The 17490-nt window shown below is 48.0% G+C and overlaps 1 protein-coding gene across 1 annotated transcript in view; it reads right to left on the bottom strand.

Moving 5' to 3' along the window:
- The window catches only part of LOC119386505 (ATP-citrate synthase), a 108410-nt gene that overhangs the window by 58572 nt on the left and 32348 nt on the right, over window positions 1-17490 (bottom strand). Inside the window, exons 2-8 of the mRNA XM_037653772.2 lie at window positions 16882-17044; window positions 15884-16006; window positions 13006-13068; window positions 12069-12167; window positions 10403-10494; window positions 10069-10148; window positions 762-892 (exon numbers count right to left, since the gene is read on the bottom strand). Of these exons, the coding sequence (XP_037509700.1) occupies window positions 762-892; window positions 10069-10148; window positions 10403-10494; window positions 12069-12167; window positions 13006-13068; window positions 15884-16006; window positions 16882-17034 (741 nt within the window). The 5' untranslated portion in view covers window positions 17035-17044. The remainder of the gene's footprint in view (window positions 1-761; window positions 893-10068; window positions 10149-10402; window positions 10495-12068; window positions 12168-13005; window positions 13069-15883; window positions 16007-16881; window positions 17045-17490) is intronic.

The raw sequence follows: 17490 nt of genomic DNA, 5'->3' as shown, positions 1-17490 counted from the left end.
CCGTAACTAGTTTCCTTGGCATTATTGTCTGTTAGTTCTCATTAACATACCTGCCAAGTTTGGAGAAACGGAATCCGGGAGATCTACTCAACAGAGGGGGGGGGGTACTGCGATAGCAATTATATGGACACTGTCAGCGGGATTTTGCGGTCACCGCTGATCTGTACAGAGTCCAAACCGATAACATCGCTTACGCATTGTCTGTTTCACGTGCGAGTAAATGCGCGCTAGCACTAGGGACGAACGCGGTTGAAGCAGAGATGAAACGACCCGGCAGTCACCGTCGCGCGAAGGGCACATGCGATAACATCGCTCCGCGCGCGAGGCCTGTCGTCGCTTGCTTACCAGTTATTTTGTCGGGCAAGGGACCATAAGGGGCGCCGTTGAGACGGGGACGGTCGCAAGCGCTGGCGAACACGCTATCACGTCAGTAGTGACACAAAATTTTGAAGGCGAGATAACTTGTGGGATAGATTTGTACGCATCATCTACGAAATATTAACAGCTGCTATAACCTATAACACATTTAGGATCAATTTTTAAATTACGTGTAGCGCACCTGTACGCGAAACGTCCCACCTCGCGTCACCGTGATGCACGGGGCGCGCAATGCACTGGACGCGTGGGGCAAAACTGGATTTCCGGGAGATTTTCCTATGACCCGTACAACCGGGAGAAACGTTCAAAATCTGGTAGTCTCCCGGGTAATCCGGGAGACTTGGCAGGTATGCATTAATATAGTATCACACAGTAATACTGACCTCGGTGGTGGCGTCTCGACCAAAGGGTGGTGGGAAGGTGACTTCGCCCCACTTCTGCTTGCACACAAACTCAGCTGTGGCATCCAACTTGGCTGCCAGGTCCAGGATGTACACCTGGCCACCGGTCACCACTGAAAGCATCGTATCAGTATCAGTATTGCCAAGTTCAGTACAGGTAATGACATGAAAGTAAAGTAGGAAACGCATGGAAAAAACTTGGAGGAGACTCGGCTGTTTCTCACAATGTGCGTGAATCCTTGCATCTTCTGCTGTTTACCTCTGAACTCAGTGTGCCTATGTCACCAAGTGATAATACAGAGTTCTTCAATCATACCAATTATGAAAGTTCGTTGCAATACCTGGACATGTCCATGGACGAGCTTGTGGAGGGCATTAAACCAATACACCACCTGGGAGTGTCGACAGAAAATGTACACCGCATGGCTGCAGTCATTTCGCAAGTTACCATGGCAAGAATTAGGTGATGTACTTCACAGGCGGAGAGTACGGGGAGAAAGTAAGCAAAGCATGTCAATAAAAAAATTCGGCAGATCCCACGCATTGTCAGAATCGATTTTATGCGATGCACTGAGCGAGTAGCAGCCTACACGACCTTTCTCGCTTTGAGCCAGGCATTACGAAGTGGATTGACGTTTTTGTGTAAATTGAAAAATAAATCTAGAGTCTCCCACAATACACGTCTATAAATATCTAAATAATGATATAGCGGTGTCGGCGCCTAGGAGACTGAAGCTGTATTAATTTCTTTACTTTGGAAGTCGGGCTCTCTCTCTCCCTATATATACAGTCGAGCACGGATATATCGAACCCACATATATCGAATTTTCGGCTATATCGAACTCTTAAATTATCCCCTTGAAAATCCTTTGTAAAAGTATAGAAATTTGCACCTTTATATCGAAAGGTATTTTTACCCGCCATCAGATATATATCAAACGCCGCGCAAGCTGGAAGGTGCGCTTCGGCACTCGCTGTGCACCGCGAATTTTGCCACCTTTGCGGCACCGCGCCTCTGCCGACACCTGAAACGCTCGAAAAACGTGAGGGTGAGAGGGCTCGGACTGTACTCCTGTTGGGCGCATTCTCCAACTTGCGGAACGGCTTTTTTTTTTTTTCCTCTCTCTCTCTTTCCCGCCCACACACCCGTCGACCGCACGGAGGTCAATCTTAACGAGGTGGCGCACAACGTGGCTCGAGGCCTCACGTTCCGAGCTGCGTCTGCGGTTGACACTACCCGAAAGGACTCCCTTGTGAACGAATGGGAGTGGGGGGATAGACTAACCAAATTCAGCGATATTACCCAACACTATAAAATTCAGCGACGGGAATACCCCCCGCCCCACCCCAACCTTAGCCGGGCCCAGTCCGTTCAATGGCGGCAATTACAAACAGGCACCTACACTAATCCCGTAATTATGAAGCACATTTACCCTGATTTGTATACAGACAACTCATGCAAGTATTGCACCAATAGGGCCACACTAGCGCATATTCTCTGGGAGTGTCCAGCGCTAATTCGCAAAACTAGGGACGCGGCCTCCAATGAAGACCTTCGGGTGCGTTGGCGGGCCGCGCTGCTCAGCTCAGGACTAGACAATCAACTCTGGGCGATCCAGCAGGCCAAGGAAGCTGCTGAGAGACACGGTCTCTCGGCCGACTCCTAGGCGGGAACCCAGCCCGGAAACCTGCAGGAACTTATTAAAGTTATTCACTCACTCACTCCTTCTCATGCTTTCTCTGCGTTACCGTCAGCTCGGAGAGCAGGAATGAAGGAGCCGGCGGCCTCCTCCTTTCGCCTTTTCTTTTTCTAGAGCAGGAACGAAGGACCCTGTGACCTCCTCGTTTCGCCTTTTTTTTTTTTTGCTGTTTTGTGAGTTTTCATCAGACAACCACAGCCCGCGCCTTTCGTACATCGCTGCTGCCCTTACAGGTAGCCTGGGTAGCCATCGCTGCCATCGCAACAGATCACGAGCGCTTTGTTGGTGGAGTTCACTTCCGTGAGTTGTCACATACCACCGCATTCCTCTTTTGCATGCGTGCTGTGCAAAGACACTGCAGACTGCTTGAATTTTCTACTTTTCGTGTAGCAATGGCCAGTGTCGAGAAGCGCAAGAACGCAGTGGCCAACTGCTTCGGGAAGGAAGGCTTCGTGACGGCAGAACTTGCGGAACCGGTGAAGACAGCGACGAAGAGCGCATAAACGACCCGTTTCGCGAGTGGTCGTCCCTCTTCCCGGCTGCCGTTCCACACGAAGTGTCTGTGGACGATTTCGTGGAAGCGGACTGCAATGTTCAGGGTTTTGCAAGCCTCGCTGACGAGAACATTTAGCTGCGGTCGCAGGGATCCAGGATGCCCAGGCCGACACCTCAAACGGTGACGAATATCTTCCGGACGAGGCGGTGGCTACACGTGCATTCTCCGCCGCTGAAGTGGCGGCAGCGTTCGGCTCGATTTGCCATTGTCGCGGCGACATGGAGGGAACCGGGCTGTCGCACCTGGACAGCCTCGATAAGATCAAGGCCAGTGTCTTCAACTTCATTTCAAAGACGAAGAAGCAGGCCAAGATGAGCGATTTTTTTTCACGCAAATAAAACATTCTGTTGCATCGTGTGTGCGGAATTAGTTGTCATTCTTGAATGCGCTGACTGTAGGTGATCGTCCGCAACTGGTAAAGTCTCAGGGCCTGTATTTTTTTATATCGAATTTTTCATATATCGAACTAATTCGCGATGCCCTTCGAGTTCGACATATCCGTGTTCGACTGTATATATTACATGTATGTGTGTGTGTTTTCAGAGAGTGAGAGACAAATGCGGAAGAGCCAGTGCGGCCCCTGCCCCCTCCGGGAAAATGAAAACTCTCCGCCTATGATGTACTTCTTGGCCTAGTTGGTACTGGTTACTGTACGACATAAAGCCGCTAGAAAAAAACATACACAGATACTGGTTACTGTACGACATAAAGCCGCTAGAAAAAAACATACACAGAAGAGAGACTCGACTCATACTGCCATACGATCAGTTGGGTGATGTACAGCATAGACTGCTTATAACTTAAGTCGCCGGAGTCTAAATATCTGCACTATAAGCAGTACCGCACTACAGTCGAGTCCACTTATAACAATACCGGTTTTAACAATATATCGGATATAACAATGAAAAGCCGCGGCACCGTCAGCTTTTCATTGTATTCAATGGCAAAATAAACCGCTTATAACAATGCTGTCATGATGCAATATCTGTTATAACAATTAAATGTGGGCACTAGGACTAACCCTGAACGAAACAAAAATGCAAAAACGCTGCGACAATGCCACCCCAACCACGTCTAATACGCAAAAGGGCATGAGAGCATACGCGCGGCGGCCAGGCGATAGCGCACTTGGCCTCGCACGCGGCGAGTGCGCGCCGAAGAGGCCAACAGAAGAGGCTCGCACAGCTCGCATGCCACCGTGCCGCTACCACCGCTGCTTTCGCCTGCCGCGGCGATGCGGAGGAGGGGGAGGAGGATCAGATGGGCGCCTCTACCCATAGAGTTTCCTACTATACTTACTAGAGGGAACTGTGGCGCTAGTGTCTATGGGAGCTGCAACGCATGACGCTTCAGCCAGCATGGGAATGATGGGTAGTACACAAATTTGTCTAAACTTCGTACTTTCGGCTCCGTTTGGCTCCGCGTCGGCTGCATCCGCTTTGTCGCAAAACGAATTTCAGCAAAAGTCAGCAGTTTCACTTCGCCACTTTAACTTCTTTAGGCTCAGCGATTCAAATCTTGTCACGAAGTTCACAACGATCCATTCTTTTATCCGAAAGAAAACCAAAACAGCAATAAACAAAGCCACAAGTATGTTTGAAGCCGCAAGCATGAAGACTAGGCAAAATTGTGTACTACCCATCATTCCCATGGTAGCTGAACGATCGCAGCGCCAGAGTCCCCTCTAGTTAATTTTAGGAAACTCTATGCCTCTACCCCTCTACCTCTACGGTGTGTACGGGCTGTGGGCAGTCCATTCTGAGGGTGCGCCGCCTGTAGAAAAAGCACCGGGGCGCATAAGCCGCCGCAGCAGCAGCGGTGCTGTGTGCACTGTGCCGACCTCCCCTATTCTTCGCTAATTTGGCCACGTCTCCAGCTCCGCCGTTTGCACGTGTTCCGAGTCTGGTGCTTACCAGCATCGTTTTCCTTGCCTGTTGTCACTGTTCCTGTTCTGTGGTCACTGTCGCCTCGATCCTCCTGTCCCCGCACGCGCGGACATCGTTGCGCCCACAACGAAGGCAGACCGTCCTCCAGAAAGCGACACCCCAGTGAAGAGGAAGCGAACGGCAATACCGTTGGAAGTTAAGCGTAGCATTGTGAGAGAGCACAACGCCGGCGAGAAAGTGAGCAGCTTGGTGCGCAAGTACGGCCTGCCGCAGCCGACAGTATCCTGCATCATTCGCAATGCACTCAAGCAAGCCGAAAGTGACAGCCATGCCAGTGCTAGCGGTGCTAGCCACGCTATGGATGACGGCCGGAAAAGGGTTAGGCACGGTGCGTACAAAGACGTGGAAGATGCACTGTACCAGTGGTTCCTTAGCGCTCGCGCTATGAATTTGCCAGTCAGTGGTCCCATTTTGGCGGAGAAGGCGAAGAGGTTCGCGTACCTCCTTCGCAAAACTGATTTCCAGCCTGGGGGTGGCTGGCTTCAACGTTTTAAGGAGAGGCATGGCATTGTGTACAAGGCAGTCGTTGGAGAGGCAGGCTCGCTGGATGTAAATGCTAGGCAGAAGTGGTTGGAGGAAGCACTGCCCTGCATCCGCGAAGCCTACGCGGACCGAGACTTGCACAATGGTGACGAAAGTGGGCTCTTTTTTCAGATGCTACCCTCAAAGACGCACGCGCTGAAAGGCGATGCCTGTAAGGGCGGCAAACAGAGCAAAGTGAGAGTGATAGTTTTTTTTTTGTGCTAACATGGACGGCAGCGACAAGTGTCCCGCCTTTGTGATAGGCAAGTCGAGGAATCCTCACTGTTTTCGTGGTGCCGCGAGGATACCTGTTCGCTACCGCCACAACAAGAAAGCGTGGATGACCCGCGAACTTTTCCGTGAGTGGCTGGTCGAGTTCGACGAGAGGATGCAGCGCGAAGGCAGGAAAGTGGCGCTGGTGCTCGACAACTGCACCGCCCATCATACCGCCCAGAAGCTGTCGAACGTGGAGATTTTTTCCTCCCTCCCAACAGCACTGCGGGCTTACAACCCATGGACGCAGGAGTGATTGCTTGCTTCAAGGCGCTGTATCGGCGTCGTGTTTTGAGCAGGCTGGCGCTGAACCTGGACATCTCCATACGTGAACGCCGACCTGCGCCGGACTTTAAGGTTTCGCTCCTGATGGCCGTGCAGTTCATTTTTGCGGCATGAGCAGAAGTCGGCTCCTCCACCATCGCGAATTGCTTCTGTAAGGCGGGCTTTGCTGGGGATTCCAGTGAGACGGAAGTGGAAGGCCGCGACGCTCCTGCCGACGCAGAAATGACCGAACTTTGGTCGTCGGTGAACGGTGGTGATGGAGACGCGTCGGGACTTGAGGAGTTTTTGCACGCCGACGACGCAGTAGCAACAAATGAGGACCTCACCAACGAGGCGATCGTCGCTGCGGTCACCGGCGCGGAAGACGGCAGCAGTGACGACGAGGAGGAACCGGAACCCATGCAGGTTGTGTCACATCAGGAAGCGTTGCAAATGATCGACACCCTGCGCGATTTTGTGTTTGCTAAAAACCTTCCGCTCGGCCACGCGCAGCAGTTGGACGCTTTGCAAAAAGATGTCACTAAGATGGCCAGTAAGCAGTCGAAGCTGACTGCTTACGGTTTTCTAACTGCTAAAAAGTGAAAAGTGTAAGCAACTTCCCCCTCATTAAGTGCTCTTGTTTATCATGTTCCCCTCATTAAATGCTCTTGTTTGTCACGTTTTCTTTGTTATTTTCGGGATAACCCGCTTATAACAATAATCGGGTATAACAATGATATTTTCATGGCACCTCAATATTGTTATAAGTGGACTCGACTGTATGTAACACCCCCTGAATGGGGGCCTTTAAGGAAATAAAACTGAACTGAACTGAACTGATATAACCAAAACAACATTTTTGAAAGGCTGCACGTGTGCAAAACATGACCAACAGGCAGGCGCGCGATTCCGACTATAGAGGCATGCGACTGGGACGTAAGTTTGCATCTGCTTACATTTTAAAATGTTGAACGGTTAGCCTCCGCGGACCTGCGTTGCCGACATAGCGAACGTGGAAAAAATGCGCCGTCACGAGAAGTCGCCGCGGTAACACACTGCGCGTGCGCGATGTCGAAAACGGTGGCGACCACAAACCACCACTCAAGTGTTACACACGCACGCCCGCGTTTTCGTTAAAGATGTAAGCCACCCCTTCTAAATGCAACAAGTGCAAAATGTTGCATTGACTTGGCACCAAACCGCAACTTCTGTAGTCCGCGGCCGCCAATATGGCAGCTAGCGCTTGTTATGCCTAGCGTGCGCGTTGCAACTTGGCATGCCGTCGCGAGAAGCTTGCCCTAGACAACACGGAGATCGGGCGTAGAAGAGATCACACTCGCGAGCCGAGAGCATCAAGCGTGAAACGAAGTTTCGGTTCGCCGTCGGGAGAACAGCCGCGACAACTATCCTGAAAAAGTATTTCAAGCTTGTAAGTCCGCCTGTTGGCGGCAAAGGCGAAAGCTCAATCGAGTCTCAAAGCATTGCTACTTGCGGGGGAATCTAAGTTGCACGCGCGATATCTGCGCTCTACGACGAAGCAACTATTTTCCCTATGGAGACAAACAGCGGTTGTGCTCTTGATGCGGACGCAGGCGCCCGTTCCAACGTAGCGGAGCGCAAATGTCAAGCGGCCGAAGGGGGCAAAGGCTTCTCCGTCGGCCACACAACCGCTCCCCCTCCTCACACCATGCACCTGCGGACCCGCGCCGGGCTGCTGCCTCCCACCGCCATCGCTTTTTTTTTTCTCCCCCCTGCTTCTTGTTCGTTCGTTCCGCGTCCCCTCCTCCTTCGTAACGCCGTCGCCGCTCTCTCCCCTGCCGGCGCATCTCCGCTGAAAAGCACGCTCGCTGCCTCGCATCTCTGAGAACGTTCCGGCAGCCGCATTATAATCGGTCTGTCATCTCGGGGGACTGCACAATAAGCGGTATGCGTATACATGGAGTTCCATGGGAGGGTAAACGGGAGTCAGAAAAAACTGCATTATAGCCGGTACTGCACTGTAAGCGGTTACGTTATAAGTGGTCTGAGCTGTACTTTCAAGGAAAGTTAGAGAGTTATGTGGCCACAATATGATTTGCAAAAAGTAAGCTGCAAAGACAAATAAACCGCTTGCTTTTTCGAGCATGCAGCCTTCTGCAACGCAAAATACAAAAGAAATGCAATTTATTACAGTTAAACCTGCATATAACAAATTCCTCGATATTATGAAGTTTTTCTATTCCCCGCCTTTGCTCCTTAGAAGCATATGCATTTGCGACCTCTATGTAACAAAGTGACAGTGGAAGACACCCTTGATATAACGAATGTTCACCACCGACAACCTAAAAATTTTGCCCGGCGCACAGGGCACGCTCAAAGCCCCAGCGACTGCAAAGCAAGAGTAAGCGCTCGTTAGTGCGTGAGGCGGGCAGGTGGGCCTGCATTCCTTGAGCCGGTGTTGCCGCCGTTCTTGCCACCATGGGCACATGCGTGGATGTGCCCTCTCTCCTCCCTTTGAACCAAAAACAGAAAAAGAAAAATACTTTTGCATTGGCCATGCTACTTTTCGGTTGCAGCAGAAGTCTCTGAACTGCGCTTCGTTAAAGTGACACTAGATGATGCCACTAAAAAAAAAAAATTCTTGCTCCATGTCGTTACGCTTCAAGTTCGCGTCGCATATGTGGGGCCGCGCTGTATATGGAGAGCGCTTATCCGAATAGTATTCCGTGGTATCTGTGTCCACTTTTCATTTTAGACACCATGCGCGCGTGCGTAGTTTCACTGTGCGCGCATGGAGTGGCCCCCGACGACGTTCAGCTTTGCAATTTTTTTTTTGTATGCAGACAACCGCGTCTCGTCACTACTGAGGAAATGTCAGATTGGGCACTGGCGGAACCTGTCTGAGACCACGGTGACAACGACGGATCTTCGGAGGTCGACTTGTCACGCGCTTTGCCATCTGGCGCCACGGCGCAGATTTGCTACAAAAGAATTGACATTTGGGCAAGTTGGAATTGGTTATGCTAGACCAAAGCCTTCGTGATTAGCTCCGACAACATGACAACGCGTTGCCGGAGCCAATCTCATAAGCCACGGCTAGATGGTGATGGAGCAGCGTTGTACTGATGTACTACGAATGTTCAGTATTGCCATCCCTCACGAACAAGCAACAGAGGGAAAAAAGATCAGTTTCACCACAGGACAAAGCAACGAATGTGATCGCAACAAATTGTGATGTTATACGAAGTAAGGCTCGCAGCTAACTCTTTTGTATCCGATACGTACAAAATGCTAGTGTAAGAGAATACGGCCACTCCAGGGAGAAATGCTCTTTTCACACAGTTTCTTCATGTTGGAAGGGTATACAAGCCATGCACTGATGCTTGCCGAGATAGTGCGCGCGCCAGCAATCATGACCCCGCCTTAAAGTCAAAGTTCACCATTGCTGCTTGAGCGGGTTGAGTCTTATCACCTTGCAGTGCAAGGGCACTGCATTTGACAAAGTCCGATGACTGAAAGTCACGCATTAGTGGAACAGCAAGGCTCGCTCCGATTTCTTTTTCAAACACATCTGCTATCACCACTGGGCAGGTGACTGCAGCCCCAATTACTGAAGAACGCCATGTGGGCATAGGCCGAGCAAGAAGTGCTTTGGTAAGCATTTGCAGAAAAACATCCACTACTACAAAGTATGGTCGTATGAAGCACATTAAAAATTGGCATAGCAGTGCTTCAGCACTGCAAAGCACAGCAGACACCTGTAGCAATCACTTTCAGCAATGGTACTATCCTTCAACAATGCAGCACTAAGGTAAGCTCAACAAAGAAAGGCTTGTAGGTGAAGTCGTGAAGCCGCTTGATCATCAAACTCCACAAGACTAGCTAGACGATACAGGTGTGACCTTTATATGAGTGAAAATTCCAATTGGAACCCTGGCAGCAGTACTGACACTGCCAGACAAATCGCAGCCATTGTCTGACCACTGTCCATATCAAATGAGCAGGAGGCATTTCCCTAGGCTCACTTTGAGCAGGCCGTGTTCACTCACCCAGAGGGTTGATCTCGAGGTAGGTGAAGTACAGGTCCACGTAGACGTCGTACAACGAGCAGATGAATGTGGCCACCAGACTGTAAAAAAGGAGGGGTGAGATGGGTGTCAAGAACGCAGTCGCAACGGATGAACAAGACCGCACTGTGCCTCAAACGTATGCGATACAGTTCAGAACACTTATGACATGCAGGACGAGTGCACACTCCCCTTTACACTTCCACACTACATGTACACAACTTCCAATGAAATACCGGTCAAAATGTGGATTACAGAAAAGCCCTGAGCTACTCCACTAAAAGTTGCTCCTCCATTGCTCAGGTGACAAACTGACCTTTGTTTGTTCTGTGGCAACTTGGTGAGCAGTGCCTTGGTCACTTCTTCGGCACTTGGCTTGTGGTCAATGGGAACCTCCAGTCGGAGGGCCTGCAAAGCAATCACCACTACTCTGCAAAAGGCTGTGCATGGCCAAACAACCACTCACATTAACTTCGGCTTGCTCGAGACAAGTGGCACATCACTGCAGTGGAACGAACATTATACAACACCCTGATTAATGTATGTCCATTGCAGCAAAAAAGCACATCCAAGCAACACATCTTCAACCCCAATCTTGTTTCAGATTGTATGCCACTGTATGCCTGCAAACTGGTCAACCTCCTCACACAACCCAATAATACTCTGTTATCCCAAACCAGCTTTCCTCTAGAGAACCTGTTTTCATAACCTAATAAACCACTCGCCACATACATTATGCAACCTGCAAAACTACAATTCCTTCTAACAATATTAGCTGCCCAAATCTACTTCGTAACTCGCCGTCCTGTGTCGCGACTCTTAGGGCTCATTCACACTGTTGACTCTGAGAGGTCAATTGGCCACTAATGTTTTAGCACACTTAAGTAACAAATGACGTAGGTGCAAACAATCCCAAATGGTCGCTTATGGTCGAAAAGTGACTGTCCTGGATTGGACTCTCGCTGCTCTATATTGTAGTTGCAAGACTGAAAAATCAAGCAGTGAGCCATCTGAGCAAGCAGCAAGCAGAAACGGCTGTCTTCTAACCAAAAGCAACCATTTCTGACTGTTTATCACAGGTCCCTTTGAGACTTCAGCAAGTGAGAACATTGGCGACCGGCTTGGTTTCCCAACCTCGTGAAGTCGAGGGTGTGAATGAGGCCTTAGTGTTACATCGCACTGCCTGTTGGACAGCCCACCACAGCTTTTCTTGTGCCTTGTGTTTGACTTCAGAAGTTGGTACAAACAGGACACATTGACTGTATTAACATTTGTATATGCAGTACAACTAAACAAAAGGATAATGCCCCGCAAGCACCAACATCCAATGTGTGTACCTAATTTTACATGCAGAACAAAAATTACAAAAAGCTTTTTGTGCTTACCACTAACTCCATTGACATTCTAATATGGTTAAGGCTGATTACTGAAACTGCTACGACTAAAACCGCAAAAAAAGAAGAACTAAAACAAAGCCTCCGCATACTGCCATAAAGCCAGCTTCCTTGTATTATTGTGAAACAGTGCTGCGAAGCCAACATGTGCAACTAAAATACGGCTAATTTTATAAAGTTCTATATCGAATTACATGATATATCAAACTAATTCCTGCTTTTTTGCGAGCTCGATATATGTGGGTTCGACTGTATGTGAAAAACAGGTTCCGTGGCACTCTGCAAAAGCCACTGGGATTCCTCAAGGCCAGGAAGTTTGAGGACCACTGCATAGCTTAATCAGAATGTGTGCATGGAGAACCTACACTGGCCAGGTGGTAATGTGACAGCTTGAGTGTGCGAGTCAAACAGGCAACCACCATCTGGTACAGAAGCCTCAAGAAAGGCCCAATTAATTTCTAGTGATAAAACTATTTCGTTTGCTCACATGGCTGTGCTACAGCTGCAATGCTAAACTGCAGACCAATGTGTCCCACCGCTCTCACACGTCAACGCCAGAGGGCGATACTTCCAAGACACATCGCTCACCTTCGAGTCCACGTCGCCAATGTCGACGCCTCCTTCGTGGTGGAACAGGATGGTGTCTCCATTACGGTGAGAATAGATGCACACGTACGCCTCTTCATCCTGCCAAGAAGACACCATCATGCCCATGTTTCGTGCTTTATGTCAAATTCACGCATCACTCCTTTAGCTCCCATCTCCAGCTAACTGACATCACAGATTTTGATGGCATCGTCTGGGGCCTACGTACTCTTTTACAGGCAAAAATTAAATTGTATTTTAAGGAAGCCAAAGAATTAACATAGCAAGTTTCATGAAATTTCATTCATCCAATGTGGCCAAAATATAAAAACAAGACTACGAAACTCGAGACGTCAAGCTGATATTCAGGTGAAGTTTCAGTGAGAAATTTAAAATTGAAAGCTTGACCTTCATTTCCTCTTATAATAATGAACCTACGACGATAAATTAATGAAATAGAGTTCTTAAAGAATAATTTACCAGTCTAAATCGATTCATTGTTTCACTGGTGAAAATCTTGAAAGATGCCAACCAAAGTGACTGACTTTACTTACTGTTTCACTTTAGTGTCTTTCTTTTTAAGCTCCACAGAAGCGCTACTACAACATGCTTATGTAGGTACTATCTACGAAATGAAAGCCCCTCTCACTCGCACTGATTATGTATATCAAATGTTACGGTTTGTCAGTCTGTGTCAATGCAAGCTGATTGTACATGTCACAGTGATGTCAGGTACCAACTCACGCATCAGCTACAGTTGAGTCTCCACTCAAAAAAGTGCGAAGGAACCAGAAAATTACGTGTAAGCACCTTCACACTTACGCCTACAGTGCACGCATTGTTCCATCACGGAAGTTGGCAAGCTCTTTCCAACAGATCAGTGGTGTCTACTGTGCAAATCGTAACCTGGCATACTGCACACCAAGAGAGGAGGACAAACCTGGGAGTGCTTGCAGAAAGGTTCAATGATGAAGTGCCGTAGTTTTCCCTTGGCTCGTCCAACCTGCAGTTGGCCAATGCACAACAGATTAGCGGAGGAAACCCTTTAGACAGTATTCAATGCAAACACACAATCCGTGACCCTGGCTACAAGCAGAAGCATGATCAACACACAGATTTGCTGAAGCCAGGTGTGAGCTCATTACCTTTATACTATGTCTTAGCCTAGATCAACAGGTTAATACTGACTTATCTGTGGGAAGAAAATCGTAAATAATTGCTTCTTTGCAAACAATGCCACCAACCATATGAAAACCACTGACATTGCGCCTGCACATGCACATTTCTTCAAAAGTTATCTACAGCATAACTCCAGAAAGAATAAAACCCTGCACCAATTCGGTTCATCGGTACAATACCCATGTTGCTGCTTAAATATTTTTTTTATTATTCAGCCCCAAGTGGCGCATCATCGTTGGCCAAATGGTGTGATGACCTACACTCCTCAAGAAAAATGACCCCCGAGCTGCAGCGCTTTCAGTGTGCTTTTGGTTATAAATTTTTTATGCCACTTTCAATCAAATCGAGAAGACATCTTGCCGACAATTTTTTCGATAAATACAATAATGCATTAATGAAAGAGCTCATCTAAACTATCATATCTTAGAATTTTAGGTATAGACCTTTACCATAGAGTTAGACCTTTACTTTAAATCAGGGGTGTGCGAATATTCAAACTTTCGAATATTTTTCGAATAGTATTTGCTATTCGATCCGATTCGCACCAGAACTTGACTATTTAAAGTATTCGAACTCCCGGAAGATAAATACAGTCAATGTCCAATTTTTCAGACTTTCTAGGGAGCGGGAAATCACCTGAAAAAACCAACTGATGCTTTTTTTATTCCGCTCAGGCGGTCAGATCGCCACAGCCATGTCTGAAACAGCTTCAATGCTTCCCAATACACTTATCAGGCATTTTGATGGGCACCTGGGCTCTCGTGAATACATTCGGTACCTGCCGCGAACCATGCTTAACTACGTGCCAACCGCCAATTGCAAATTTGTGTCTCGTGATGAGCACCGCTGATACCAGCAAAGCGCAGAATAGGTTACAGCTTTCCTGCATCGAGCGTTTGGAAACGATGAACACAAAAACTGTGGCGGAAGAACGGACGACTCGTTTGGCATTCCCTGATGCATGTGAGCACCACACGTAAACGATGCACACGTGCAACGCCAAATCTCCACCGATACGCAACATTTGCTGCTGCGTGAAGCCGATCATTCCTAGTTGTGTGCAGCAGATCGCCAACCAAGCTGACGCCGAGGCGCTTGCTGTACCACACGCACGCATTTGTCATAAAAGTGTTTGTGATGCCCACTCTGTTCCTGACCGCACACGGGCGCGGCGATGGCGTGCTGCTTTCATTTGTGAAGGCGATGCGTCTGTGCGGCGCACTCAGTGGTCTCCCGCAAAGAGGCAGCATGAACGACGGCGTGGCGCGTTCGGGTTATACGCATACCACTGCGCTAGGCCACATGCACTACTCAGCAGTTAGCTGAAGATGCTTATTATAAGGGTTGGGCATGTTTGCCGCCTCCCGCCATCACGCCTTCGTGCATTTCCTGTGCTTATCCTTAAAGACACCACCGCACTGCACCGCAACAGTGGCCCCTTCAGTCTTTGATATGCTTCACCCCATCATACACTGGCATAGCGGCAAAGCTGCCTTTTGGACGCTGCTATGGCCACAAACAGAGTGACTCACAAAAGTGCTGGTTCGGACCTATGACATGATAGACGCAGCAGAGGAGGGGGTTTTAATTAATGGCGTTCCGGACCTGAAATTTGGGCAGGAAGTCCGAAAAATTGGACGCTGAAGAGTTTCAGCGTCCAAAATTTTAGATGTTCTTATACACTGACGTCTACGGGGCAGATTAGGAACTCCGGACTCGAAGGGAGCGCACCCTTGTCTGCCACATCAGTTGGGCCTTCACAGAAGTTGAAGGAGGAGGAGAGGTTGAGGAAATAGTCTTTTCCTTTCGCATGTAAAGTGTTGTCGACACCACATTGGTCGCACCAAATCATGTAAATACAATTCGGTCTCTGCATTGCCTCATTCTTGATAAGACAACTAGGGAACACCACCCCACCAGCGCTTCACCAACCTAACTATAAGAAATGCTTTCATGTTGCTATCCCAAAAAATATGCTTTGGGATCCTCTGCAACTTTTCTGTCATTTTACTTTGAAGATTTAAAAAAATATTCAACAAATATTCGATTCAATTAGAACTCACATTTTAATATTTGAAGTCGCTTCGCACTCAAAATTTTGCTATCCACACAGCTCTACTTTAAATATAGAATTAGATATGAACCTTCACCATTTCTGACTTTTTTTTTTGCAATAAATAAGAAGAAGGAAGGCATTCGAAACAATCTTTTCTATTGAAGGATGTAACGGAAAATTGGGTAAAGTACAGAAAAAAAATCTGCTTCCCCACATGGCTTGTGGTCAGTTTCTCTTTGCAATACCCGATGGAAAGTAGTTTTGGCAGTATTGTAGCACCATCTAGACTGAGACCTAGAATGAGAACTAGACACATGGACATGCTCAAATCGCCTTTGATATGAGAAACTGGGACATTTCGACACTGACAACCTCAGTTAGTTCACAGTAATGGGCGAACAAGACGCATGGGCTTAACGAGCTTGTCTACCGGGAGTAAAGGGCTAACCTCACAGCTGGAAAGGTCAACGAACTTAAGAGATGCACCTGGCAGCCGTGTTCATCAATGAGGCAGCTCAAGCGTCCCTTTTAACATTAAACACTTTCAGGGCATGCGGTGGAGTAAGGTTGAAGAAAGACCCACCTCCACCTCCTTGTCCATGCGCTGCTGAACCCAGTCCTGCACGCTTTTCAGGTCGCCATTGACGTGAATCAGGCCCAGCTTGCCCCGACGCTTGATCAGCTGGTCGGGCTTCACCACAAGCTTCTGCACAACACAACACGGTGATAATGAAGGTGTCAGTCTTGCTTTTTTTTCCTCACTGTGCACACACATACGCACATCACTATACACATCCCAATGACAACCATAAGGTGTTCGACACACCACACAATTCAAAGGCCCCCCTGACACTCAATAACTAGACAGAAGTTCAGGAAAAAAATGGAAGCTTGAGTTGATGAGAAGTCGTTGAACAAGGAATGCCTCTGGAGACAACATTTCACAAGAGGACTACTTCAGACAAAATTAAGTACTCTTGTTGAGAGGTCTCTAGAGAAATTTCTAATTTGATGATTTCTCATCATTGCAGTGACAATTTACAGCAGTTGAAAGAAGCATAGTTAATTTATTGACATCTGGTTCATTAGTTTATCTCGAGCTAAGAATGTACAGAACAAAGGAGTGAGAGAAAGATGGCAAAGCCGATCCATTGCGTTATTGCTTTTTTGGCAAGCATGACATCAAGGGCAATTATTTCTTTTAAAGGAGTCAGTCCAATCAAGCCATGTTTGATTAGAGATTCCATTAATTGAAAACCTAATAAAGATGCTAGATTAGACTGAGGGATTGCCTAACTGACTGAATTGTTGCCCAACGAACAGAGTGCAGAATGAATGAGTGAGTGACACTGCCTCCGGGGGCTACTTGTGGGCTGTGAAGCGTGGTACAGTGAATAGTGTTGGATTTTTACGATAAAGAGGCGTAGTTCAATGTGACTTCTGACAACTAGGCACACAGATTCTCTGCGCTTAACCCTCATCAAAGTGCAGCAACCATTGGCAACAATCAAACCCATAACCTGCACATGAAGTACTCGGAATGGCAAGAAGTCATACAAAACCATTGCCTGCAGCACTTGCCTGTGTGGCCAGCCAGGGGTGGCTGTTGCGTAGGGTCTCCCAGCGGGTGTCAGGGTTCACGACAGCAAACTCGCAGGGAGCAGCCACACCTGGTGCCAGGTGCTCGTTGAGCAGCCGCTTGCCCGTAGCCTCATTGATAGCCTTGGCTGACATCCTTGATAAACTGCACGAGGAAAATGAATACGAGAACAGTTGCTGAGCAAAGAAGGTGTAAACCACTAAAAACATTGTTTTAGGATATTACAAGAATGGCTTCACAACTAAAGCAGTAATGAGCCTTTACATGGATACCAGCTCTTGAGTACGAACCAAAATATTTGCGCACAGCTGCAATTCTTTGTGTTTCTTTACTGAAGTACAGCTATCACGGACGAGCTCAAATGATCTATGATCAGAAGTAAAGGTCATCATATAATGAGCATAAAACATTTGTGGCAGTTTTGAAGAGCACACTGTGCCGAGACCCTTCATCCAATCGATGTGTCGAATCGGGAGGACCGAAACCCGCGAAAATTTGACTGTGCCACGACTGCATGTTTTTTTGGTAGATTCGACTGGTCGCTTTGGAGAGCTCTAGAACTGAATAAAGTGGTATTCATTTCTACATTG

This window comes from Rhipicephalus sanguineus, chromosome 3, assembly GCF_013339695.2.
Source record: "Rhipicephalus sanguineus isolate Rsan-2018 chromosome 3, BIME_Rsan_1.4, whole genome shotgun sequence".
In the NCBI taxonomy this organism is placed as follows: domain Eukaryota; kingdom Metazoa; phylum Arthropoda; class Arachnida; order Ixodida; family Ixodidae; genus Rhipicephalus; species Rhipicephalus sanguineus.
The sequence above is the reverse complement of the archived record's forward strand: the minus strand, read 5'-3'. Positions and strand labels throughout refer to the sequence as shown.